Source organism: Etheostoma cragini, chromosome 6 (assembly GCF_013103735.1).
Source record: "Etheostoma cragini isolate CJK2018 chromosome 6, CSU_Ecrag_1.0, whole genome shotgun sequence".
In the NCBI taxonomy this organism is placed as follows: domain Eukaryota; kingdom Metazoa; phylum Chordata; class Actinopteri; order Perciformes; family Percidae; genus Etheostoma; species Etheostoma cragini.
Window position 1 is genome coordinate 8,933,979 of NC_048412.1, and position 22,241 is coordinate 8,956,219.

The 22,241-nt window shown below is 42.2% G+C and overlaps 1 protein-coding gene and 1 long non-coding RNA gene across 2 annotated transcripts in view; both read left to right on the forward strand.

Annotated features, from left to right (window-relative positions):
- The window catches only part of LOC117945962 (zinc fingers and homeoboxes protein 2-like), a 26,057-nt gene continuing 3,816 nt past the window's right edge, over positions 1–22,241 (forward strand). The window contains exons 1-8 of the mRNA XM_034873706.1: positions 1–419; positions 16,610–17,117; positions 17,381–18,070; positions 18,699–18,911; positions 19,579–19,839; positions 20,463–20,678; positions 20,874–20,958; positions 21,230–21,415. Coding sequence (XP_034729597.1) covers positions 17,025–17,117; positions 17,381–18,070; positions 18,699–18,911; positions 19,579–19,839; positions 20,463–20,678; positions 20,874–20,958; positions 21,230–21,415 — 1,744 coding nt within the window. The 5' untranslated portion in view covers positions 1–419; positions 16,610–17,024. The remainder of the gene's footprint in view (positions 420–16,609; positions 17,118–17,380; positions 18,071–18,698; positions 18,912–19,578; positions 19,840–20,462; positions 20,679–20,873; positions 20,959–21,229; positions 21,416–22,241) is intronic.
- Positions 11,096–22,241, forward strand: part of LOC117945964 — a 19,072-nt gene continuing 7,926 nt past the window's right edge. Inside the window, exon 1 of the long non-coding RNA XR_004656935.1 lies at positions 11,096–11,219. This is a non-coding gene — a long non-coding RNA (uncharacterized LOC117945964). The remainder of the gene's footprint in view (positions 11,220–22,241) is intronic.

Below are 22,241 nucleotides of genomic sequence, written 5' to 3' on the forward strand. Positions count from 1 at the left end.
AGGCATCATCAACACATGCACAACTTGACGTTAAAACGGCGCAGTCCATTCATTTATGAAACCAGCGGGAATGCTTAATGGAGCCGCAGGCAGCCCTCCAGCCGTCTGGACAGAGAGTTGGTTCACTTTACGCCGTCTGGTTCTGAACTTTTCCCAGCAGTAACACTATGGACCCGCCATGGACTGACATCGGCGCTCCGATACGGCATGCAAATACGTACTCTGACGTCGGCGATCATGTGGTTTTTGGCGTAGATCCTCCTTGTGATCGCCAATTTTTTTCTTTCCTGTCGCCTGTTGTCTGCTCGGTTATCGGACCGTCGCGAGAGTGCTTGAAGCGGATTTGGCTTATTTCTGGGTCTAGCAGTCGCTTTGGACTCGTACGCACTACCTGAGCATCGCGCCAAAACGGTGGGCAGGTAAGAAAAGGATCAACTCTTCCTCTGTTTTTCTAATGGTTCGTCACGGCTCCCCCCTCAGAAGTCTCTCAAGTTAAAACAGCATGTTGTTGTTTTTTTGTGCCTCTCTCTTGGTTTGCTCTTCCCTTGCGTGGCTCCCAAACACCAACACGCCTCTGTATAAATATTTTAACTTGTCTAGCCGCATGAACTTTGCCTGCCCCTGTCGTTTCCACCTGCGTGCTGAGACAATGTGTCCGCCAAGTTAATTGGACGTTCCCCCCCCCCTCCGTGTTTAAGTTTCACTTTGATGCGTTGCGGCCGTGGTGAGAGAAGGCAGACGGGAGAAACATCGTGTCTACTTTTCCTCCTCCCCGTGTCGACATAACCAGCAAAACATGGCCGTCCTTCGCCGACATGTTGTTACGTCGATGGCGAGAGTGGGAACATTTGGGGAGAGAGCCGTTCTGCGCCCCACTGTCACATCTCGGGCTGGCCGGTGGAAACGGCCGTTAAACTCCTTACCGCCGCCGGCGTACCCGCTCACAACCAGCGGCACGGGGGTTTCAGTGCAACTTTTGGAGTCCGACGTTGTTTATACTTTGATTTGTGCGACTGTGATGTAGGCGTAACGTTACCCCTGGTGACGCCTCCTCCCCTCCGACACCACGGCTCTTGTGCGTGCAGACAGACACACACACAGACAGTACTGTAGCATAGGAGCTGATTTATGTCCTGCCATTGCAGTAGGCCTTCAACTGCTGTGAAAAGTCAGGTGTGGTTCCTTTAATTCAGAATATCAACTTTGGTAATGATCCCAGTGTCCCGGACTCTGTGTGTGTGTGTGTTGAGGCAACACACTCCGCTTAAACTAACGGGAAATGTGTCCTTATTGAACCCAGAGAAATCATTTGAAGCGATTATGGTTGTTTGATCTATTTCATTGCGTTGCATACTTAATGTTGCCCTCTACTGCTGCATGGGATAACAGTAGTCAAGTCAGGGAGAAGAGAGATTAACCCAAACAGATACAGGATGAGAATATAACCTACATAATTATAAATATACTCCAGTGCCATAGTTCAAACGCGGATTCTGCTTGCTGCCGTGGGCCAATGGATGTAGTCCACATATTTTTGTAGTTTATTCTGGCTTTATTATTTTATTATATAGGTTTATTATTGGGAGACCATGACAAAACGTTTCTTCAAAGTCAGTGTAAATTTTCTAATTTGGGAGTTTTATCCATCAGACCTGAGTCTGATTCTATTATAACCCTACATAATTATCCTAGGTGACATAAGTGCAGCATTAAGCCATTGTAGAAGTGAACACTTTAAAGAGACAATATCCGGTTTAGACAAAAGCATCTAAATTGTATTGGAAGTGGAAATGTTGAATTGGTGCGTTACCATACACCTAGTGTTTATTGGCCTGTTAATGTGCTGTATTCTGTGTTGTGTGTGTGGACATAAAAATGGTTTGATTAGAGTCTGTCAACGACATACTCATAGGTATTGCTGATGATGACGTTAAAATAAAATGAAAATGATAAGCACGAAAAAAGTAACACCTGACAATGACAATTCTAGGAATGGTAACACTCCAGCTCCCTGTGCCACTTACAATTAGATATAGACTCTGCCAGCATGTACTGTAGTTGAGATTAAAGTAGCATTTCATATCTTACATAGTGGTGGTTGTGATAAACCACCCCTAACAGATTTATTATACTGTGATTGAATGCACCTGTTCACCAGTGCACAGTCTTCCGACCTCTGACACTTCCTACAGGTGGGCCAATTCATTGAAAATCATTTGAGTGTCTGTTATGGATATTGCTTTTTAAGTAAGGCTGTCAGCCCATACATTCTTATGTGTGTCTGGTGAATATTTTGTTCATTAGACGACATTCCCCTCATACTGGGATGACCCACTAGGTTGTATTTCTAAACATCCCTTGATCAACAGCAGTCGAGCCCAATCTGTAAAAGATGTAAGTGATTTTGATCACAGCGCAGTTAACCCCCCTTGTCATACCCGTTACCAGCTATTCCTCTGGGTATAAACTTGGCTTTGCTCACTAAGCCATGCACTCTTGTTTTTTCCATGTGTGTAGAAATGTGGCTCATTTTTGTTCTTCACATGGTTTCCACGTGTGATCTGCCAAATCAAAGATAATGTTATGTAATTTAGACTGACAACCGGCTCATTTTTATTGGTGGCGGAACAATCAAAAGAGTTTCTGTAGATAAAAGTAGACCGTCACGTTTCAAATCTCATACAGTTGCCTATTGATTGTGTAGCCAAGCTTTTTTGCAGAACAACGTAGGAAATACAGCCAAAATAGGTGTATAAGGTGAATCATGATTGTGTTGCTTGCCCCAACAAATGAACTGTTAGCAAGTCAGTGTACTGGAAAAGAAGTGATGAATGTAAAGGAAGATTATTTAAAATCCCCCTTCTTGTTCAGTTTGGGGTGTATATAGTATTTAGGAGAATTTACAGTTTTGACAGATGCAAGATTAACGCTTTCTAAATATGTTTTTTGGGAAATTGTTTTTCTATGTATTGCTCAAGGGATTAGAGAAATGGACAGATGTCGCCACCCTACCTTGTTGTTTATAACATTAGTGATTGCCTCATCATTACTACACTGTGACAGCAGAGGGAGAGAGAGAGAGAGAGAGAGAGCATTTTAGTAAGGAGATTTTTTTCTGAACAGCCTACAATCCCTTGGATTGTTTACAGTAAGGAACAGCTATTATTTTTTTTTTAAGAAGTGGCATAAAAGATGAGTGTACTCTCATTGAATCGCCCATTCAGCCATGCAATGTTTTCTCAATGTACTGTGACCTCTTAAAATGTCACATCCAAACATCCAGCTGTGAGGTGATCCACTCTATTTGCTCCTAGAGGCGTTTATTCTTTTACTGTAGTCAGATGGTGGAAAAACAACCAGACTCAGTCTGTCAGATTCATTTTAGAAACCATTGGTACGGTCTAACAGTGAAGAACGTGCACTACAGTCCAATATAATTTTTATAAATCACGTGAGATCTGATTGTTGAGAGATATCTTACCGCCAGATGTTGGATGTGTCAGCCTTGCTAGCGGGAGCTATTTAAATTGTCCAATGCCGTTTCGGACTGCTAAGAGTTCCATTTCAGTGCTGTGGGAGAAAATATGTGGTGTGTGTGTGCGCTGTAAAGTTGTCAAAAATAATGTCTCTTTCTCGATACCATATGTTTAAAACAATACAGTCTTTGTTATACGTTTTCTAACATTTTCAGATCAAGGCCGCACGGTTGAAACATCTGGCAAGAAATCAACTTGTCGTCAACCTGTGACTATTATGGCGTACGCGTGTTCTGACAAAATAAATGTCCATCCAGTTTATACAACCTAATCCGAAGCAAGCTAACAGCTTGGAACTTGCTCTTAACTTTAATGGAGATAGTTAGCTGCCGTAGTTGGGATGGTTGCTCGGACCCTGGCTGTTGACAATGGACTTTTTTTTTTAAATATTTTATTTTACAGGAGTATTTTAATGTGAACAATAATACCTCTTTTGCTTTTTATAAGACAGTGTATTGCTCTTACATTTTTGTAGTTTGTCTGACTTCTTTTATTCCATGATGTGTGGCTATAATTTTTAGAGTGCCGGCTCACCTATGGTTTGTTTCAAAAGTTGTAGTTTTTCATATTTATCAGAAACATCCAGCTTTACCTAACTGCACATTACACTGCCACATCTGATCCCGAGCTATATACTCATGTGGGCCTGTTCTCTTGGTGAAACATTGGAATGAGTCATCACAGGTTGGAGGATGTAGGTTGTTGTCATCGCTGCCGGTCGTGCCCAGCTGGGCTTCGTGATGACATCAACGTCTACGCTACGCTGTGCTTTGTTCGTGTTTTTTGGTTCAGGTCCCCTCTCGGCTGTGCCTCCCACCGGCTTCTCCGACGTGTTGTTAGGTGACTAAGGCAACCACACACATGAGCTCATCACCTTTAGGTGTGGCTGAGAGGGAGAACGTGATGGAGGGAAGGAGACAATTAAAAGAGGTATAGCTGAGGGGTTACTTAAGCACAGGAGGAGCATGAAATCCACACTGCATGAGATAGTATGCGTGATGTCTGAGAGAGAAAATTGAGTGACGAGAGAGGACAGAAGTAGGAAGCAGATGGAGAATAAAGGTCCAGATGCATCTTAACTTTTAAAAGCAGTTGTCCACATTGGTGCATAGCTCAAGACCTAGTTGGATTCCTGGAGATCTTCTACTGCAGCCTCAGCGGAAACCAAAGCAGAAAACATTTCCAGGTAAAGTACACAACAGGTCACGGTGCTCTTACATTATGCTGGTTTTATGTATCCATAAAGGCAGTCCCTCTTACTGGTGTTCTACTGGAGATGGTGTTGCCAGTGTGTGCACATGGAAGTGATAACAGAAAACCGCAGTTAGCATATAAAGAATTTAAAGGTACGTGTGTGTTATTTAACATGTCGGAAATCCGACCGGACTAAAGGGTGTCGCAAAGAAAACCAGGAACGCCGAGAGAGCCAGAGAGTGACAAAGAACAGAAAGAAGACACGAGAGACCGAATGTCTAAGTGGTGTGAATGAGAAACAGGAGACGGCCGAGGAGTGACAGACTGCAAGAGAAGTGTGTGGGAGAAAGAGCAGGTGCACCGGACCCCATCATTAGTATCTGGAGTTGGTTATTTCATAAGCTGTGTATTTTATTAAAGACCCCTGCTTTATTGCTGCATTGATTAATATTTAAGTCTATGGGTGCAAAGCCGTTTGTAGAGCGTTGTGCTTCTGCATGTGTAAGCATGTATTAAAGTACCTCATCGTGCAGAGGGCTCATTTCTGGTTGCCACTGCAGTCTTTTAGAACTTGATATTGCTTCCGCGGTTGACAAATTAAATCCTCTGCTGAAATTCTGAACACGACGACCACTACAAGCAAAAGTTAGTTTCACACCCTTGCAAGTCGTATATGCCTGTGTGAGCATGTGTGCTCATCTTCTCCCATCCCGCGTTGTCCTCCAAAATTCATGTTTGGGAAGAAAAACAAAACAAAAGGGGATGAGGAGAGAGAGAGCTTTTTAAAAAGGCCTTCTGCACTGCACCACGTCAGCCTCTGGCACAGCAGAGACACACCCCTCCTGCCAGCGTGAGACCAATGAGGAGAGGCCAAAGCTGTTTGCAAACCACACCCACTGCAGGAAAGGCAGAGATTGACAGGTCGGAAATCCGGCCCCGCTGGAGCACCAAATGCTCGCTGAGGCTCCAATATAAAAAAATAAATAAAATGAAACACAGAGCTCCAAAGTCTCCTAGCCTTCTCATTTGGACTCAATACATACATCATTTTCTCCCTCTCTTGCAATCACACATACATAAAAGGACATACTGTGTACAACAATATGAATACTATCCAACAACCTAAACATTGCATTTGTGGTTACTACAACCGAACCCCCTCCCACACACTGTGTCACTGTTGACCTAATTTGGAGGCTGCTGGTAGGGTGCAAGATGACCCTTGCCCTACTTTCACAGTGCATTACTGTAACAAAAAACTCACATTTTACTCTGTCCAAACAAAATCCAGGAGCACCATTAGCGGTGGTTTAAGCCCCTCAAAGTTGACGTGGTGAAGAACGAGGTTATAATCGTGGCTAGTTGTGCATAAGGCTATTAGTGTGAGAGCAGAAGAGGAGAATAGAGCTGGACAGCAAAATCAAGGCAAGGGGGGCTATTACCATGGAAGCTTGATACAATTGTTCAAGAGGGATGGTTAACCCCTGTATTTTACTGTTTGCTGTAATGAAACGCACCCCATCTGCTTTTCAATCCCACTCACAGCCCTGGCATCAAGTGAATGCTCGCTGACGTGTTTGCCTTCGTCATTGGGGTCATTTTGTGACTCCACATGGGTTTGCAGCAACAAACTGAATTGCCCTCATGTTACATGACAGTGTCTGTGTTGGACACACGTCAGTTCCTCATGTTCAGCCATAGTTTGACTCTCACGTTTGCTGTCAGTGACCATTAGGTGTGGAAATGCCTTCAGATGAGGAGGCAGTCGGTAATGTTTTACATGTACACTGCCTAACGCGAGGTTCGTTACCTCTGAATATTTTAGTCTGACGTGCCAGGAATGTTTTATGGTGTAAACCTTGCCGACCTGCAGAAAAAGTGAATTTGAGATGGACTTCAAAACGTTGCTGCTGTCCTGACACTAATTGACCTCTGCTGGGTTTCGGCTCGTGGATACAAGTGCACGCACGCTTTCTGTTGGTTACAGTGTTACCATAGTAACCCAACCATCGGCAGCAGAGTGGGTGACATGTGGATATTTTTAAAGCTAGCCCTTTGTGTGTGTTTGACAGTGCACCTGTGTGTGCAGACAGGTCTGACATTGCGACACCATGTGTCTGTGTTACGTAAACCCGAATGAACGGAGGACATGATTCTTGATCCAATGCGGTGTAGTCTGCTTAACAGTGTTCCCATCATACTGTACAGTATATATGTGTCTCTTACATTGTTGGTAGGTGAAACAAGGTCACAGCAGTGATGCCCAGTCCATCTTTTTGTTATTTCACGAAGTTTGGCAACTTGTCACAAAAGTTGATGGGTGTGTGGTGTGGTAAAAAATAGCTCCTGCCCCTTTTTAGTAGATTGAATCAAATAATTTAAGGGAAAAGTGCTGGCCTTAAAATGTGAAACTGCAATATACACAATTTGCGGACGTAACCAAATTTTGTTTAAATCAAGGGAGCATGTCTAAAATCTGCTTTGTCACCCTGATACATAGGTCAGCGCCAGTGTATTGGCCAATAAGTAACAAGAATTTACGAAACAAAAATAGGTTTGAAGTCATTTAGGAACATTGTCCCTATTGGTTTGTCCCTCAGAGAGACCTGACAAGATTATTTCTCAACTGTGTAAATCAAAAAAGTCCTGCTCCGTATATACCTTGGTAACAGTTCTTTGATAACCCACTTTTAAAGAAGTTTAACATTTTAGGGCAATACATTTATTGGTTTTCATGCAAGGGATCCTTATTGAAAATGTTTAAAAGAAAATAAATATGATATACCGATATTTTTTGTTGTATTACTCTCTTAATATCTGCATCGGCCTCAGAAATCCAGTCTAAGTTTGGCTCCAGTGACAAAATAACCATTTTCATTGTTTAGCCACGCTTTATCTTAGCCCAGCAAAAGTAGCGCTGCTCTGTTGCCAGGCAGAACCGACCAAGCACTCAAACACAGTGCAGCCCTGCTTGGCTCTAAAAGGAGGCACATGATGAGATTTAAATCAATTCTGCGACGGTCCAGAAGTCGGCCTCTTCCTCCCCTGCTGGGACACGTTGTATTAATGGTGGTGGTGCTTCTCCTCACCCACACAATTCAGACACACACATTGTCCTCCGCGCCGCAGTGGCTGACTTGTGGACCAGCAGTCAGAAAGGGAAAATCCCTCCATACAGCAGTGCTCCATAAAAGCAGTGTGTGCACTCCCTCTGCAATGTGTTTTGGTTACTTGTGATATGAACTGTGTGATCGAGCTTCAAAGTTTTAGTTAATGTTACAGTCAGTGTGTCTGCAGCTTGTGGTTTCTATGCTGCCTTCATGTCTTGTTGTGCTGGTTATTTTAGAGCCCTGGTGTTACCGGCTGGTTTGTACTTCATGCATGGCTTCAAGTGCGGGAGCCGCAGAGGTCGCCATCCTGCCTGAAACTCTGGCACTCTGTTTGCTGTCTCTACATATCAGGGACTTGAAAGAGACTCAAGTGTACCTGATCAATCTGGTTGCATTGTATAATTTTATATTTACTGAAGGCCTGTAACAATTATTACATCAATATGTGTACATAATCGCGGTATCTTTGTCTAACTGCAACATTAGGGCTTGATTTTGTTAACGTGCCAAATTGTAATTATATAAGTGATTATCAGTCAGACTATGATGATTTATAGTTAGTTTTAGGCATTTGCGCTATAAACATTCATAGCAACAAAAATGACGGTGGAGATACAGTTAGAAGAAATGTTTTATGATAATAAATATTTTACTTCATAGGCTGTGTACCTGTGTTATTACATTATCCTTGTCACGTAATAGTGATATATGGTAACCAAAAGATGTATCCTGGAATTTATCAAAAATGTAATTGTACAAAAGTAATATTTTTAAATTTGACTGAAAGAGACAATTATATTGTTAATTGCAATTATACCTGAGATAGTTAAACGTACAGCAAAATTCAGAATTGTGACAGCTATAATTTACTGTATATCATATCCACAGTGTGCACATGATGCCTTACAGTCCTCAGTGAAAAACAGACAAGCCTTTAACCTCACATACACCTTGCTTTTTAATGTGTCACTGTCAATAAAGCAGCAACCTTTAACCTTAACGTCTGAGCAACAGGTCCTGTAGTTACTCTAGTTATCCATAAGAATTCCCCCCCCTCAATAACTACATCACTATGAACATCATAACACCCTAATCAGAAAGGGTTTATATGGGGTATGTTGGTTCAAATCAGAGATGGGGACCCCAGTCGCACTTAAGTCACACAAACAGCTGACTTTAGACTTGACTTGCGACTCCATCCAAAAGACTTCAGCTGTTTTCAATCTGTTTTCATGCAATAACTGCTTTTTAAATGTAATGTCTTTCTATTTTGTTTTTATTGGCACATATACGTTGGGGAAAAGAATATGACGAGCTGCATGTCCCCTGCCCTTTGTCATAACGCCATATGTGCGCACACTCACATACAAAAAAAAAACATGCGACGGTGACACCAAGACCTCCCAGAGTTGTCCTTTGTCATTAGTTTTGCATTTAAAAATGTTGTAAACAAGCAGTAAGCAAACAGCTACATGCAAGGTGTGTGGCCGGGTGGACAACGCTGAACTTCATCAGGCATCTCAAAAAGAACCCAATCACTCGCAGTGTGAACGAGACATTTACCATATGGTCACAGGGAAGCAGCTAACCATCGCAACGTGTTTTGCTAATGCTGGGAACAGGTTAGGAGTTGCTGAAGCTCAGACATCCATGGCGCACAGGAGGCGGGAAACTCATGTGATGTGTAATTGATCCCGTCGATGATTTGTAGACTGTTAATTGAACAAGGTGTACCCACTCTACCAAACAGTGGGCCGTCTTGACTGTCTTAATTCTGCACATTTAATTTCTGTTACTGTAGTCCAATTTACTAGTTCATTTTTTCATCCATGCGTCACTTTCCGTGGAGACGCTGGCCTCTCTAACATCTCCTCTTCTGAGTGGGATCTCCCTCGTGCTGGACTTAGTTTCACCAAGCCTACTAACACTTAGAAAATAAATGGCATTACATCAGCCAGTTCAGACTGCTTATTGTGCGTAATTTGGACTGACACTAATGGCGGTTTTCCACTGCGTGGTATCTACTCGACTCGCCTCGACTCTACTCGCCTTTTTTGGTTTTCCATTTAAAAAAAAAAAGTCCATGGGACCTGCTACCGGGGACTTTTTTTAGTACTACCTCAGTCGAGGTTCCAAGCGAGCTGAGGCGAGCCCAAAAGGTGACGTGTAAACCTGCAGACTACTGGTTGGTCGGATACCTGCGTTGTTAGCAGGCAAGAGTGCGGAGTGTGTGTCCGAAACAAATGGACATTTAAACAATAAATCTAGCCAGACACCGACAGATTATCTACTCTCTGCACTATTCTCACTTTACAACTGTTCATTATTAAGGGCTGTTAGGGGCTTTATGTCGTTTCCAATATTGCACACTTACTTTAAAAAAACAAGACAAGTTATCAAAGAAAAGTTTTTATTTAGCTTTTCAAGTAGAGCATCAAACCCTCCCGGACATCCCGGTCTTCTTCCTCTGCACCCTGTGACAGTGTCCACCCCGGCTCTGCGGTCCCAGATGCATCCCAGTCGTTGTCATAAGTCTCTCCATGACTCTCATAAAGATTATACAAAGTCCAGCAGGTCACAACCGGAGATCTCACCGGTCGGACGTCGCCCACCAGACGGTCTGCGGCGGCGGTTTTGCAGAGCGTGAATGCTCTGAAACACAAACAGCACACATGTTGGTGTGTAGTCATGGTTGCTAAAGTTCATTTACTTTATATAACGCTAGCGTAGAGCGTTAGTAAATACTGACCGGGGCCCCTAACACATGCTAATATGAGATAACGTTATCAGGAAACTTAACTTACCCTTTTGTGTCGGCGAACAACAGTCATGTCGACGTCTGAACTCCGGCGGAATTCCCAAACTCCTGTTTTTTTTAGCGGTGATTTTTGTTGCTTCCTTCAGCTTCTTTTGAAACAAAACTTTTCTTCTGGCTGTGGCGAGTAGCCGACGTGCTGTTGTGAGTCGCGTTGAAAATTACATCATCACGCGTAGCTATGGTGACCAGCCACGCTGAGACGTTACTCATTTTGCAATGGAAAACGAACGTAGAAAGAGTCGACTAGAGGCGAGTCAAGCCGTGTTGAGTCAAGCTGTTACCAGCAGTGGAAAAACGCCATAAGATGCATGTTGTTCTGTAACTGGTAATCTATATCACTTTGACATTAGACATATTTTTGAGTGAAACTGATTACACATAATAAGCTAACCATCGCAAAGTGTTGTGTTAATGCAGGGAATAGTCAAATGTAAATAGTTGTATTCATATGATGTGACAGACTTAGGTTAATATTTCACCAGGTCCGAGGGCTAAAGGTATGTGTTAAGTAGACCCCATAAAGTTATCCTACAACTGATTTTGATACTGTGCTGTATGGATGTTTGCTACACGTATGCTTAGAATTTGTAAGATTTACCAGTACAGTGTAGGTCAGATCAGGTGGCCAGGGACTTGAGACTTGACTTGAACTTCCAAAACTTGACTCAAATTAACTTAAACCCATCTGAACATCTCTGGTTCAGATGGGACATCTGCAACGGAAGGCCACACCCCCATTCCAAAACTTCTGTTTCTGAGGACACAGTCTGAATTGTATGTTTCCCCTCAACTACACTTGAGATTACATCAATGATGCACAGAAATAGGAGCCGACCAGAGTGTGCTGCTGTGACACATGTGTTTTAGTGTTGTTCTCTTCCCACTGCTCTCTGGATAGATATCCTTCCTATAGCACCACCATATTTCATTCTTATTATATCCTCTGTCTGTCTTCAGATATTAGACAGGCCCAGTGGTACAAAGGATTTGAATTGATTTCCACATGTGTTCGCTACAGTACGCATGGGCTGATAAATGTAGCTGCACCATTAAAGGTAGCTCTTTCAACAACAACAAAAAAGATGGCTCCACTAATATAATGCACCAATCAGACAGACAGACAACTGGCGAGTACAGATAGACAGGCAGGCAAGGGGCTGCCAGGCTGGGTATTCATACAAGTTTAATGAGCATTCAGACAGTAGGGAGTTTGTGGCTCCAGCACAGCGCTCACTCTGCACATGCATGCTAACTGGCTGACTAGGTTAGACACACAAGAAAAGGTGCGAGACTCACTTGTTTGACCCGGGTTATAAAAGCAGCTGAGTTTGAGACCAAGTAATGATTTTAAAAATGTCCACATGGATCAGGGACACCAAATGCTTAAGACTGGAGTCTGAAGTTAGTGAGCTTATTATCAAGGTGTTATACAAGTTGATTTGCTAAAGTTAGTGTAACTGGGGAATAGTTACACATTTTCCTGGTTATTGATCACACACAGTACTAATTATCTTTTCCATGATGGCATTCAGTGCTCCCAAGCAGCCAGTAAAGACAGCAGGAGAGTGGCCCCTCTCCTGGTAGAGTAAAGAGAGGAAGAGGCTCTTGATGCCAATGTATCCTCAGTGATCAGCACTCTTTGCACAGGCTTTTCTCTTTATTTGAGACACACTCAGCTCACACAAGATCAATTCAACTGCAACATATCAAACAGCAGACCTGTTTGTGTTTATATTGTGTAAGATAAGGTTCCTTTTTTCTGAGTCAGTCTCTGCTCAAAATCATTTAATGTTGTAAAAAAAGATTTCTATCATGGACTCAACAGGTACTTATTTAATATGCAAACCGGTGTCTGATGTCCTCCATCTCACTTGTGACACATTATTGAGGAGCCACTGGTAGCTTTCATGACATGTGACATTGTTAAGCTACATATCAGTTGTTTGCAGCTTACTAATATAGATGTTGCATAAATGGAACTGCTCATCCTCTCTTCCTCTACTTGTGTGGGTTCAACACACCAGTAGGAGGTAAAACAGTCCAGCTACAGCGTTCTCGCTTTCGTTGTGCACACAGTCCATCCACTGTGGCCCATATAGACGCACTGAAAGTGTTCCGGCTGTGTCAGCAGCGAGGCAGAAGGCAGAAATTCAGCAGGTCGTGGTAAAGGGGCACTTGAGATGCAGCTGACAGATGCATCCCCAGCTCCTTCTTACCAGATGTTGGCTACATTTTAGGATTTTGGGCAAACTTTGAGGGGCAGATAGTGAGTGGAAGAATGAGTATGTACACTGCAGTGTTTAAACAATGGGTGTAATCATCACCCAGAACAGGGTTAGTAATCAGGAAGCTTGCAACCTTTATTTACTACGGAAGCAATATTTTTCTCTTCACGATAAGCACTGATTATTCTGGAGTAATTTTTTCTCCTTGTGGTTTGTTACTTGACGTTCCCCATTGACTTTAAGTGAGTGAATCTGGATAAACCTCAACAACGCATGGGAACGGAATGAATTCACCAGGCCTTCAAGGCACACAGCCTGTTGGTAATGTGTGCCAGATTTCTCTAGTCCTGTTGGTTTTTCTCTCTCTCTCTCTCTCTCTCTCTCTCTCTCTCTCTCTCTCTCTCTCTCTCTCTCTCTCTCTCTCAAACATCGGTGTTCTGGTCATCCCTGTATACAGTCTCTGTCAGTGACATGGATGTAGCAGCTACTTGACTACAGCTCTACGTCCACGGTTGCTATAGCGACACCATGGCAATGAGTCTGCATTCTAATGATGCCTCAGTGGGTTGTATGAGGAGTTGAGATATCTCGGGACAAAGAGTCGGCTAGCGAAGGACACCCTTGGAGCCTTGAAGGGTACTGTGCCATGTGATTGAGGCATAGCTGCCTGGCGAGGTGGCCCAAATGAAGCATGTGACACTTTGGTGTGACTACAAACAAAGATTCTCTATAACTAAGCGCTGTCCCAGTGGTATGAAACGGCACACACTTCTTGTCTCCTAGGTGACCGTGACCTCGTTAGTGTAGTGTAGTGAACGTCATGTGGATGGATGAAAAGTTACATTTGCATAATTATATTTTCTTTTGCTCCCATTATATATTTACACAGCTAAAAGTCAGATTTAGCATGAACAAAACAACAACAAAAACCGTTAGTTAACTTTGGTTCATTGGTGTTGCCAGATCTCACGAGTGTTTGTTCCTGAGACCGAAACAAGTCTCAACCTAAGTAGCCTACATTTCTTCAACTGAAAAAATGCCGTTTTTGTGTCACAACATTTGGGAGGAATGTGGCTTGTGGAAAATTGGGCCTATATTTATTTTGGTAACTATGGCGCGAAAGAATTGGTCGTACATTGTGTTCACATTTAATTCTCCCATTGGAATCAATACCCGACCCACAGAAATCACTCTGAGTTGTGGCGTCTCAGGTTTTAAGCTATCTGTGCTACAGTAGAATCTTAACGCCTAATTTAGGGTTATGGCATGTTTACTGTTGCCCCACCCTTTAGCACTGTAACCGTACATGCTTAAATAGGATCATATTGTTAAGTAGGATCTATGTTTGCTATTTCTTCTGTCAATATTTCCTCATGGTTATTAACAAGTGTGGTGTACAGGAGATTTTAATTTGGTGGAGGGCTTTCCCTCCTTCTCTGTGCCGACTTGGTTTTATGGAGCCTCATTATGTCTTGATGGAAGAAAACGCTGCTGCATCGACTCGTTTGATTTTTACTCATGAGAATGAGTATGAAGCCTCTGCATGAAGCCTCCAGAATATCAATATACTTTTTTTCAGATAGTACAGCATCTCTCTCCTCTCATTACAATATTACCCCAGGAAAGTTTTCTCTGCTCACCCTCCTTCAGCTTTTCCTGACTGCTTTTTTTTCATGGAGATTTCATTTTCACAGAAACCCAAAAAAAAGCTGCTTAATAGGGTTGTCCAACTCAGAAAATGTCACGATTTTGATTTTTAGCCTCACAAATTGATTCAAAATCGATTATCGATCAAACGATTCTAAATTAAAACACGTACAATACATCTAGTTATTTTTCCCATCTGATGGTATAAATGGCATTTTGTTTATTGCCCACTCCTACTTTTTAAGGTTGAAGCTCTGGTTTTCCCTTTCACACTTTGCAGCACAATCGTATATTATTAGCCTATATTTCTCAGGACAACTTGTCTTACCGTCAGCTGCATATTTTTCCATACCAACTTTGCTATCAAAGAATGATGATAAATGTTTTTACTGTACATAAATAGACACTAGACAATCCCTTTTGTAAACTTGTCCAGGCTGGTGTACAAGAGCCAGTGATGTTGGGCTGTCATTATCGCCTAGGCCTAATCATTGTATCATTTCTATTATAAATCTGATGAGTAAAAAACTGTGGGAAATGCCAATTTGGAAGTTGCCAGAGCCGTAGTTGATAAATTCATATCGCTCATTTTGTCAGATCAACGGTCCAAACCCCAAAGATTCTCAATTTACTGTCCAAGAACACTAAGAAACATACAAATATGTATTTATATTTGAGAGGCAAGAGCTGGGGTATTCTTGCCATTTCTGCTTAACAAATAATGTATGCCCATTTTGTTATTGTCCACTTATTAAAATTGATTGCAATTAATTTCCAGCTCTACATTGCATAATCAGTAACTGTATGATCTCTTCTCCATCATGTTTTGTATATACAGTATACACATGATCTAATAAGACATAAAACACATACATGTGTAGGCTGTTGATCTACTTTATCACATTACATCTGACCACCTCATGTTTCATGTTCTAAGAAGCCAGTTCTCCACTTTTAAACACGACTGAGCCTCTGACATGAAAGATCCCTGTGAGAGAAGACCAAGCATGTTAAGGGGTTACACATGGAATGACTACAAAATAAAAACCTCAGTGCACAAAACATTTCATTAAAACTTGTGTGTGACAAATACTGTCAATGTCAAAATCTAACAAACCTTTTTCTGAAATCACTCATGGAAATGTGTATTAAAAAAATTGGTTCGATAATCAGTTTAGAATCGAATTGTTGGCCTCTGAATCGAATCGTGAAGTGCAACGCTCTTCCCACCCCTACTTCCTTTTGATCTTTTCATTTTCAGCCATTTTGCCGGCTGACTGTTCCCTCGACCCTCTCTTCTGGATGGTGGCTCGCTGTAGATCCCCATGGGACACTGCTGAGCTTAAATAACCCAGCATGGTGGGGCCTTTCTTGACACGCTCTAACCAGCTTGTTTGGTGCCTGCTGCATACTTATTTAAAGGCCCTTGAAAGGGTATGGAAAGGTTTTTGCTTACCCATTTTGGGTTATTCTCCCTTTATCTCTCAGTTGTCTCAAACTGTTTTAATACCAATTTCTCCACATAAAGTGAATTCATTTAGTGAAACTCATTGGCTCCATCTTCATAGGATTTGTATTGAGTGACTATGTCAGCCAGATGAGATCTGTGACTTCTTGCTGGTTTTCACTTATTAAATTCGCTATAGTCATAGGTAACATAAGTAGAGGAAACTATGGTAAAGTAATTTTTTTTTTAAACAAAAGATGGCCAAAATAACAGGGGTGTCACGTAAATCGGAAAGAGAGGACCGTGAGTTTGCAGTGAACATGACGTTTTTTAGGTTGGGTAGACTCTATTTCTGTTGACTCTCGTTAAAATTTTTTCAAAAGACGTGCCATTTGTTCGTGACCTCCTTCTTCTGAATGTATTGACTGGAACACTCTGAAGCTTATACTGCCCCATCAGTTCCAGAAGAGGCACCGATGCTGCTAACACTGGCATCGACGATGCTTAAAAAAAGGGTCATCGTCCGTGTTTTTGTTGTTTTCAAACCGGAAGGTATGTTTTTGTGACATCCTTACCATCTAATGTTAATAATGATTTGTGTTTCTACTCTGGCTCTTCTTTCTTCCATCCAGGTGGCATCCTGTCATGCAGTTCCAAGAGGTCGGCCAGCCCCGGAGCTGACACGGTCAGCGAGCCTGGCCTATACCACACCACAATAGTCCCATCTCCACCAGACCTCCAATTACTCTCGCTCCAGCCACTAATCTTACGCCTGGGGGGGACTGGACGTCAGGCACCCATCCCAGAAACTGTCCTGTGGTCGGTACCTGTCCTATTAAAAAAAGAGAGCCCAGTTCTGTATCTGGGTCCCAGTACAGTCACTGGCTATCTTTAGGTACTTGCAACTGATTATCCACCCACCCCTCTGTGACAGTAGTCCTGCATTCTGCACCCTGGGCCCCTTAGCCTTCTTTATATCATCACGGGCCAATCACAGGCACCAACTGAGGGCAGCTGTCCACCCAGACAAACCCAGGACCCCTCATCATGTCGAGTCGACGGAAGGCCTCCACTCCGTTAATGATCCGACCAGAGCGGACCATGGTGGAGCTGGATGACGACACCGAGGACGACATGGAGGTACGCTCTAATATGTCTGGCAAGACTAACTCATTCCTTTAACAGAATGAACTACATAAATACAATTTCATACTTCCCTGTGAGGAAAATTTACATACACTCGTGACTTAAAATAGTTTGTGTATTACACTGCACTTAAACACAATATTTTTCTTTAACAGGATGCAGGTTTCTGTTTTTCTGTGTGTTTTTTTTTGTGGATGTGTACTGATTTTAGAAGGATTCACGTCATACTTCTTTATCTAATAACTGCCTTCTTCCAGACAACAATGGAGAACCATGCTGAGGAGGGACCTATGGAAACAGATCTCTCAACAGAGGCAGAGCCCTCTGTAGAATTGGACCTGATGGGCAAGGCCTTGGACCCTCCCACGGCTCCAGACAAACCAGCCACCGAGCCACCAGACCTCTCCAAGCCTCAGCGCAGACAACAGGGGGGCTACGAGTGTAAATACTGTCCCTTCTCCACACAGAACCTCAACACTTTCAAAGAACACGTGGACGCCAACCACCCTAACGTCATCCTCAACCCCCTGTACCTGTGTGCCGTCTGCAACTTCAACACAAAGAAGTTTGACACCCTGACAGAACACAACGAGAGGTGTCACCCAGGGGAGAGCAACTTTAAATTCAAACGCATCAAACTGAACAATCAGACGATCCTAGAACAGACAATTGAGGGGTGCAGTAACAATGCAGTCATTTACAACACCTCCAGCGCCATTTCTGGGAAAGGGAACGAACAAGGCGCTCTGGCACTCAGCAAACCCACCACAGTCAAGATCAGTAAACCGAAAATAATGTCCGATAATAAACGGACAGATCTGGCCAAGAAACCAATCACAGCGGTGAACGTGAACGGGACCGTCATCATCCCTGAGTCAACTCTACTCAAAGCAGAAGGTCTTTCTCACATCATGCCTTCCCTCCAGCGGCCTCTAAACTATACTCAGGTACGACACAGTGGAGGAAGTGCACTAATTATCTTTTATGTACTATTCCTGTACATAATAGTTCTACATTTTTGTATTCATTTTTGTTTAAATTCTAGATCTGCGTAGAAAGTGGAAAAGTCGTTTGACATTGGAATGTTTTGCTGGTAATGTTTTGTCATGGGTCTGTAATTTTCCTAATAATTTGCTAGGCCGTATCCTTGTTAGAAAAATGTAATTTAGTGCTAATCATAAGGAAACAGGAGGCCTTGTTCAGTTGGTGCACTTCAATTAATTAGATCCAATTAAGTCTGTTATTCCGTGCACAGCAGGTCAGCTAAAAATGCAATAAATGGAGAATTTGTCTACGAGACAAGCGTATCGTTTAACATATGGAGAATTAGAGATATGCTTATGCTACCCATAATAAATTGATTAATTGTTAGTTATTCAAGGAAATTCCACTTCTCCACATACTTGGTATCAAATTGCCCAATCCTATAATGGTTTTCCTTGGACATTATTAAGAAATTACACACACCTAAAAATAAAGTAATGTTGTTTTATTTGATTTTTGATTTTTGGAAATCATTCTTCTTTTTGGTAAAAAGAAAAGGCCATTTAAGCTTACTGTATATAATAATTTCAGGTGCCGAAGATTGCAGTGCCCCTCAACACAAGCAAATACAACCCTTCGCTGGACGACAACCTGACGCTCATCTCTTCCTTCAACAACTTCCCCTACCCAACACAGGCTGAGCTGTCCTGGCTCACCGCAGCCTCCAAACACCCCGAGGAGCAAATCAAAGTCTGGTTCACCACGCAGAGGCTCAAACAGGGCATTAGCTGGTCACCTGAGGAGGTAAGAGTTTAGTAATAATATTTGAGGCACTATTTTAAGTCTCTTCCCTCAATTGGGGTTGAGTGCATTTTACCAGGTCTTAAGAAGCTTAAATAAGGCATAATCTGGTTCCCCAAAGGCTATAAAAGAAAATAATAATATAAACTGTATTTCTAGCAAATTATGTTTGAAATGCTCATCATTAGCATGCATTCAGATTCCAAATACTGAGAATAGTTAACCTTTTAAGTTGGCAATGGAATGTCCCATGTTAAATCGCTGTAAAGTGGGCTTTTATTACTGAGCCATATTGTCAAAATATGCATACTTTTTACTCATTGTTTCACTTTACATTTAAAAAACAACCAGCTAGCAATCGTGAAGAACCATTTTGGATCATAGTGTCTATTCTTATTTTTGGTTTTAAATTACACAAAGTTAATCAGACAATAATACCATATTATCCATTTAGAAACATGAATTTCACCAACCCTTTTATTAATTGAAAAAAAAAAAAAAAAAAAGAGTCCAGATGTTATGAAGAAGAGGCGTAAAAAAATTGTGGTGCTCTTAATTACTGTAGGTAATAACAATAATAATGTATGATTCAATACAAAGGTTTGCAGCCATACATACACTGATTTGTATATGTTTAACCTACAAGTATAACAAGTGCTTTCCATGACAGGTGGAAGAAGCCAGGAAGAAAATGTTCAACGGTACGATCTCCTCCATGCCTCAGACCTTCACCGTGGTAGCTTCTCAGCTCAACTCCCAGCCGTGCAACCCGTCAGCCCCCAGCGCCGCCTCCAAGGCCATGCAGTCGGCAGCGTCTGTCCTGCAGTCCCTCCCCTGCCACCTGCTGGGGCAGACCAGCCTCGTGCTGACTCCTGTAGCTAACGGCTCCACTGTCACGTGTGCACCGCTGGCACTCACCGTGGCTAACCAGGTACAAAACCTTGGGCTGAAATGTCAACCGGTACACAAGATGTATGATTTAAAGACGTCTCAGTTTTCACAAGGGCTGCACAATACGAGTAAAATATGCGATAGCGCTCTTGAATATCGCAATAACAATATCACTTGTGAAACACACACAGATATTAAAGTGGACTCAGTTCTGCTAGATTACAACAAACTGCTTGTTGTTTAAAACCAATGAATGGAAAAGATTCCCACCATTCATTGATTGAACAAATTGAACATTGAATTGAATATAAGTCCAAACTAAAAAAAATGGATACATTTTAATTTTTTCTACTGATTATCTGTCAACCAACACGTTTCACGATATTTTACTTCCTTTAGCGACATGGTTATTGTGCCAGTTGATATTGCAATGACAATGGGGGGAAAAAACGATTTCTTGCTTTTCTTTTTGATGCTGCCTTTTTAATTTTTTAAATCAAGCCATTAATTTCTTGCACTACACTGTAACTTCTATTCTTGTATTGACGCCGTTTTAATTTTCTCTGTAATGAAGGTTTTTCATTTTTCTTAACTGCTCCTCAAAAGCGCTCTAAATTGCTAAAATGGGCTATATGTATTAAGATGCCTTGCATTGCTTTGCAGGTGGCACAGTCGCTCAAACGACCTCTGGCCTCCCCTGTGATCGCCACGGAGACCAAACGGCCCTCCATCATTCAAAACATCTCTGCGCCCATGGCCACGTCCAAGCTGGCATCGCCCAAAGTGTTGAGTTTTACAGTTGACCCCAACAAAACGGACGAGCAGCTATCAGTACTGAGGTCCAGCTACACACAGTGTCCTTTCCCCGAGGAAGATGAGGTAAGAATAAGTGAGTGAAATGACGTTTCTTGTGCCATGCAAGGTCAAATTTTTGGCATTGAGATTTTTATAGCTGCATCTAATTTATAATTTAGTGCGACTGCCTTTTTTTTTTAACACACCACTACAGAACTTTAAGAAAAGACACACACACGCTATAGTTTTCATTTTCTGTTGCATGTTGTGATGTGGTAGATCTACAGGCTGATAGAGACCACAGGGCTGTCCAGAGGAGAGATAAAGAAGTGGTTCAGTGAACAGAGGCTCCTTAATCTGAAAGGTATGTGGTGTGATCAGTACCACACATCTAAAGCAATAAAACAAATCCTGACAGTGATTAATCACACATCTGTCTGTAGGTTTTAAACAAGCTAATATGTGTATATATATACACACACACACACACACACACACACAAACACACAAATTGTGCTTAATTGTAGTCAGTAATCAGTTTTTCCAAGCACCAGCAGTGCCATGTGTTGTTTAGTAATTTAATTACCCATGTGGTCTTCGGTCTTTAAGTCTGTCTCTGTGTGTGTCTCTTGAAGGTGTTCCTCCACCTCCAGTGTTGGTGAAAGCAGAGGTGACACCAGCACCTAAAGACGGTCCTGTAAAGAAAGCGGTCCCCAGCCATTTCCCCCTGCTGGAGAGGGTGAAGGGGAAGTCGTCAGAACAGCTAAAAGCCCTGGAGGAGAGCTTTCAGAGAAGCGGCACTCCGACAGAGGCAGTGCTAGGTACAGCCAAGCCCTTTTACAAGCAAATGGACTTAATCGCATAACTCAGGATTGAAAGAGTTAAGATTAGACTCATTCTTATTTTGGTTTGTAATATGTAACATAAGAGTGGCAATAAAGATAGAGGAGAGTAGAGGCATTAACGCCCCATCTACTCAAACACTGGTTTGACTTGTCTGACTTTGCACTGAAGAAGAAGAAGACTACATCTTGCGTCCAGCCATTAGACCTTTGACATACCTTAAGCATTATCCTTTTCAGTTACAGGATTGCTAAATGTGGTGAAAACCACTACCATGTACTTCTTTATGTTTAAACAGATGTTATTTTACTCACTTCTTTCCTGGTGCTCCCATTCCTGGGCCTAAATCAAGATGCTTTGTGTGAGCACATTATACATAATATATTAACATACAGAAACACAAGACAACACTGCAGGTTTGTAATAAATGAAGAACTTGCCAGTTATATCTTCTATATTTCTAATATCCATTTACGTGGTACATGCCCTGAGAAAATATACACAGAATATTTAAAGCACTAATTAAAAACTTCAAGTTCAGTGTCCTCCTCCTCACTGTAACGTAAATGTTAACATTACTTCAAACAAGTCCAACAGTGTTTTCTTTTGTTTTTACTAGTTCATAGCATGTGACTTAATTCTCTTTCACCCCAAAGGAACTGCAGGGCCCCATATGGTAGGTTCCTGCAGAAATGTTTTTAATGAGCCCGTTGTGGTGTCCCCTGGAGGGAGACTGAATTCCCAGATTTCCCCCCAAAAAAATCTCTTCCGTTTTGAGGTAACACAGCTCATCTGACCAACTGA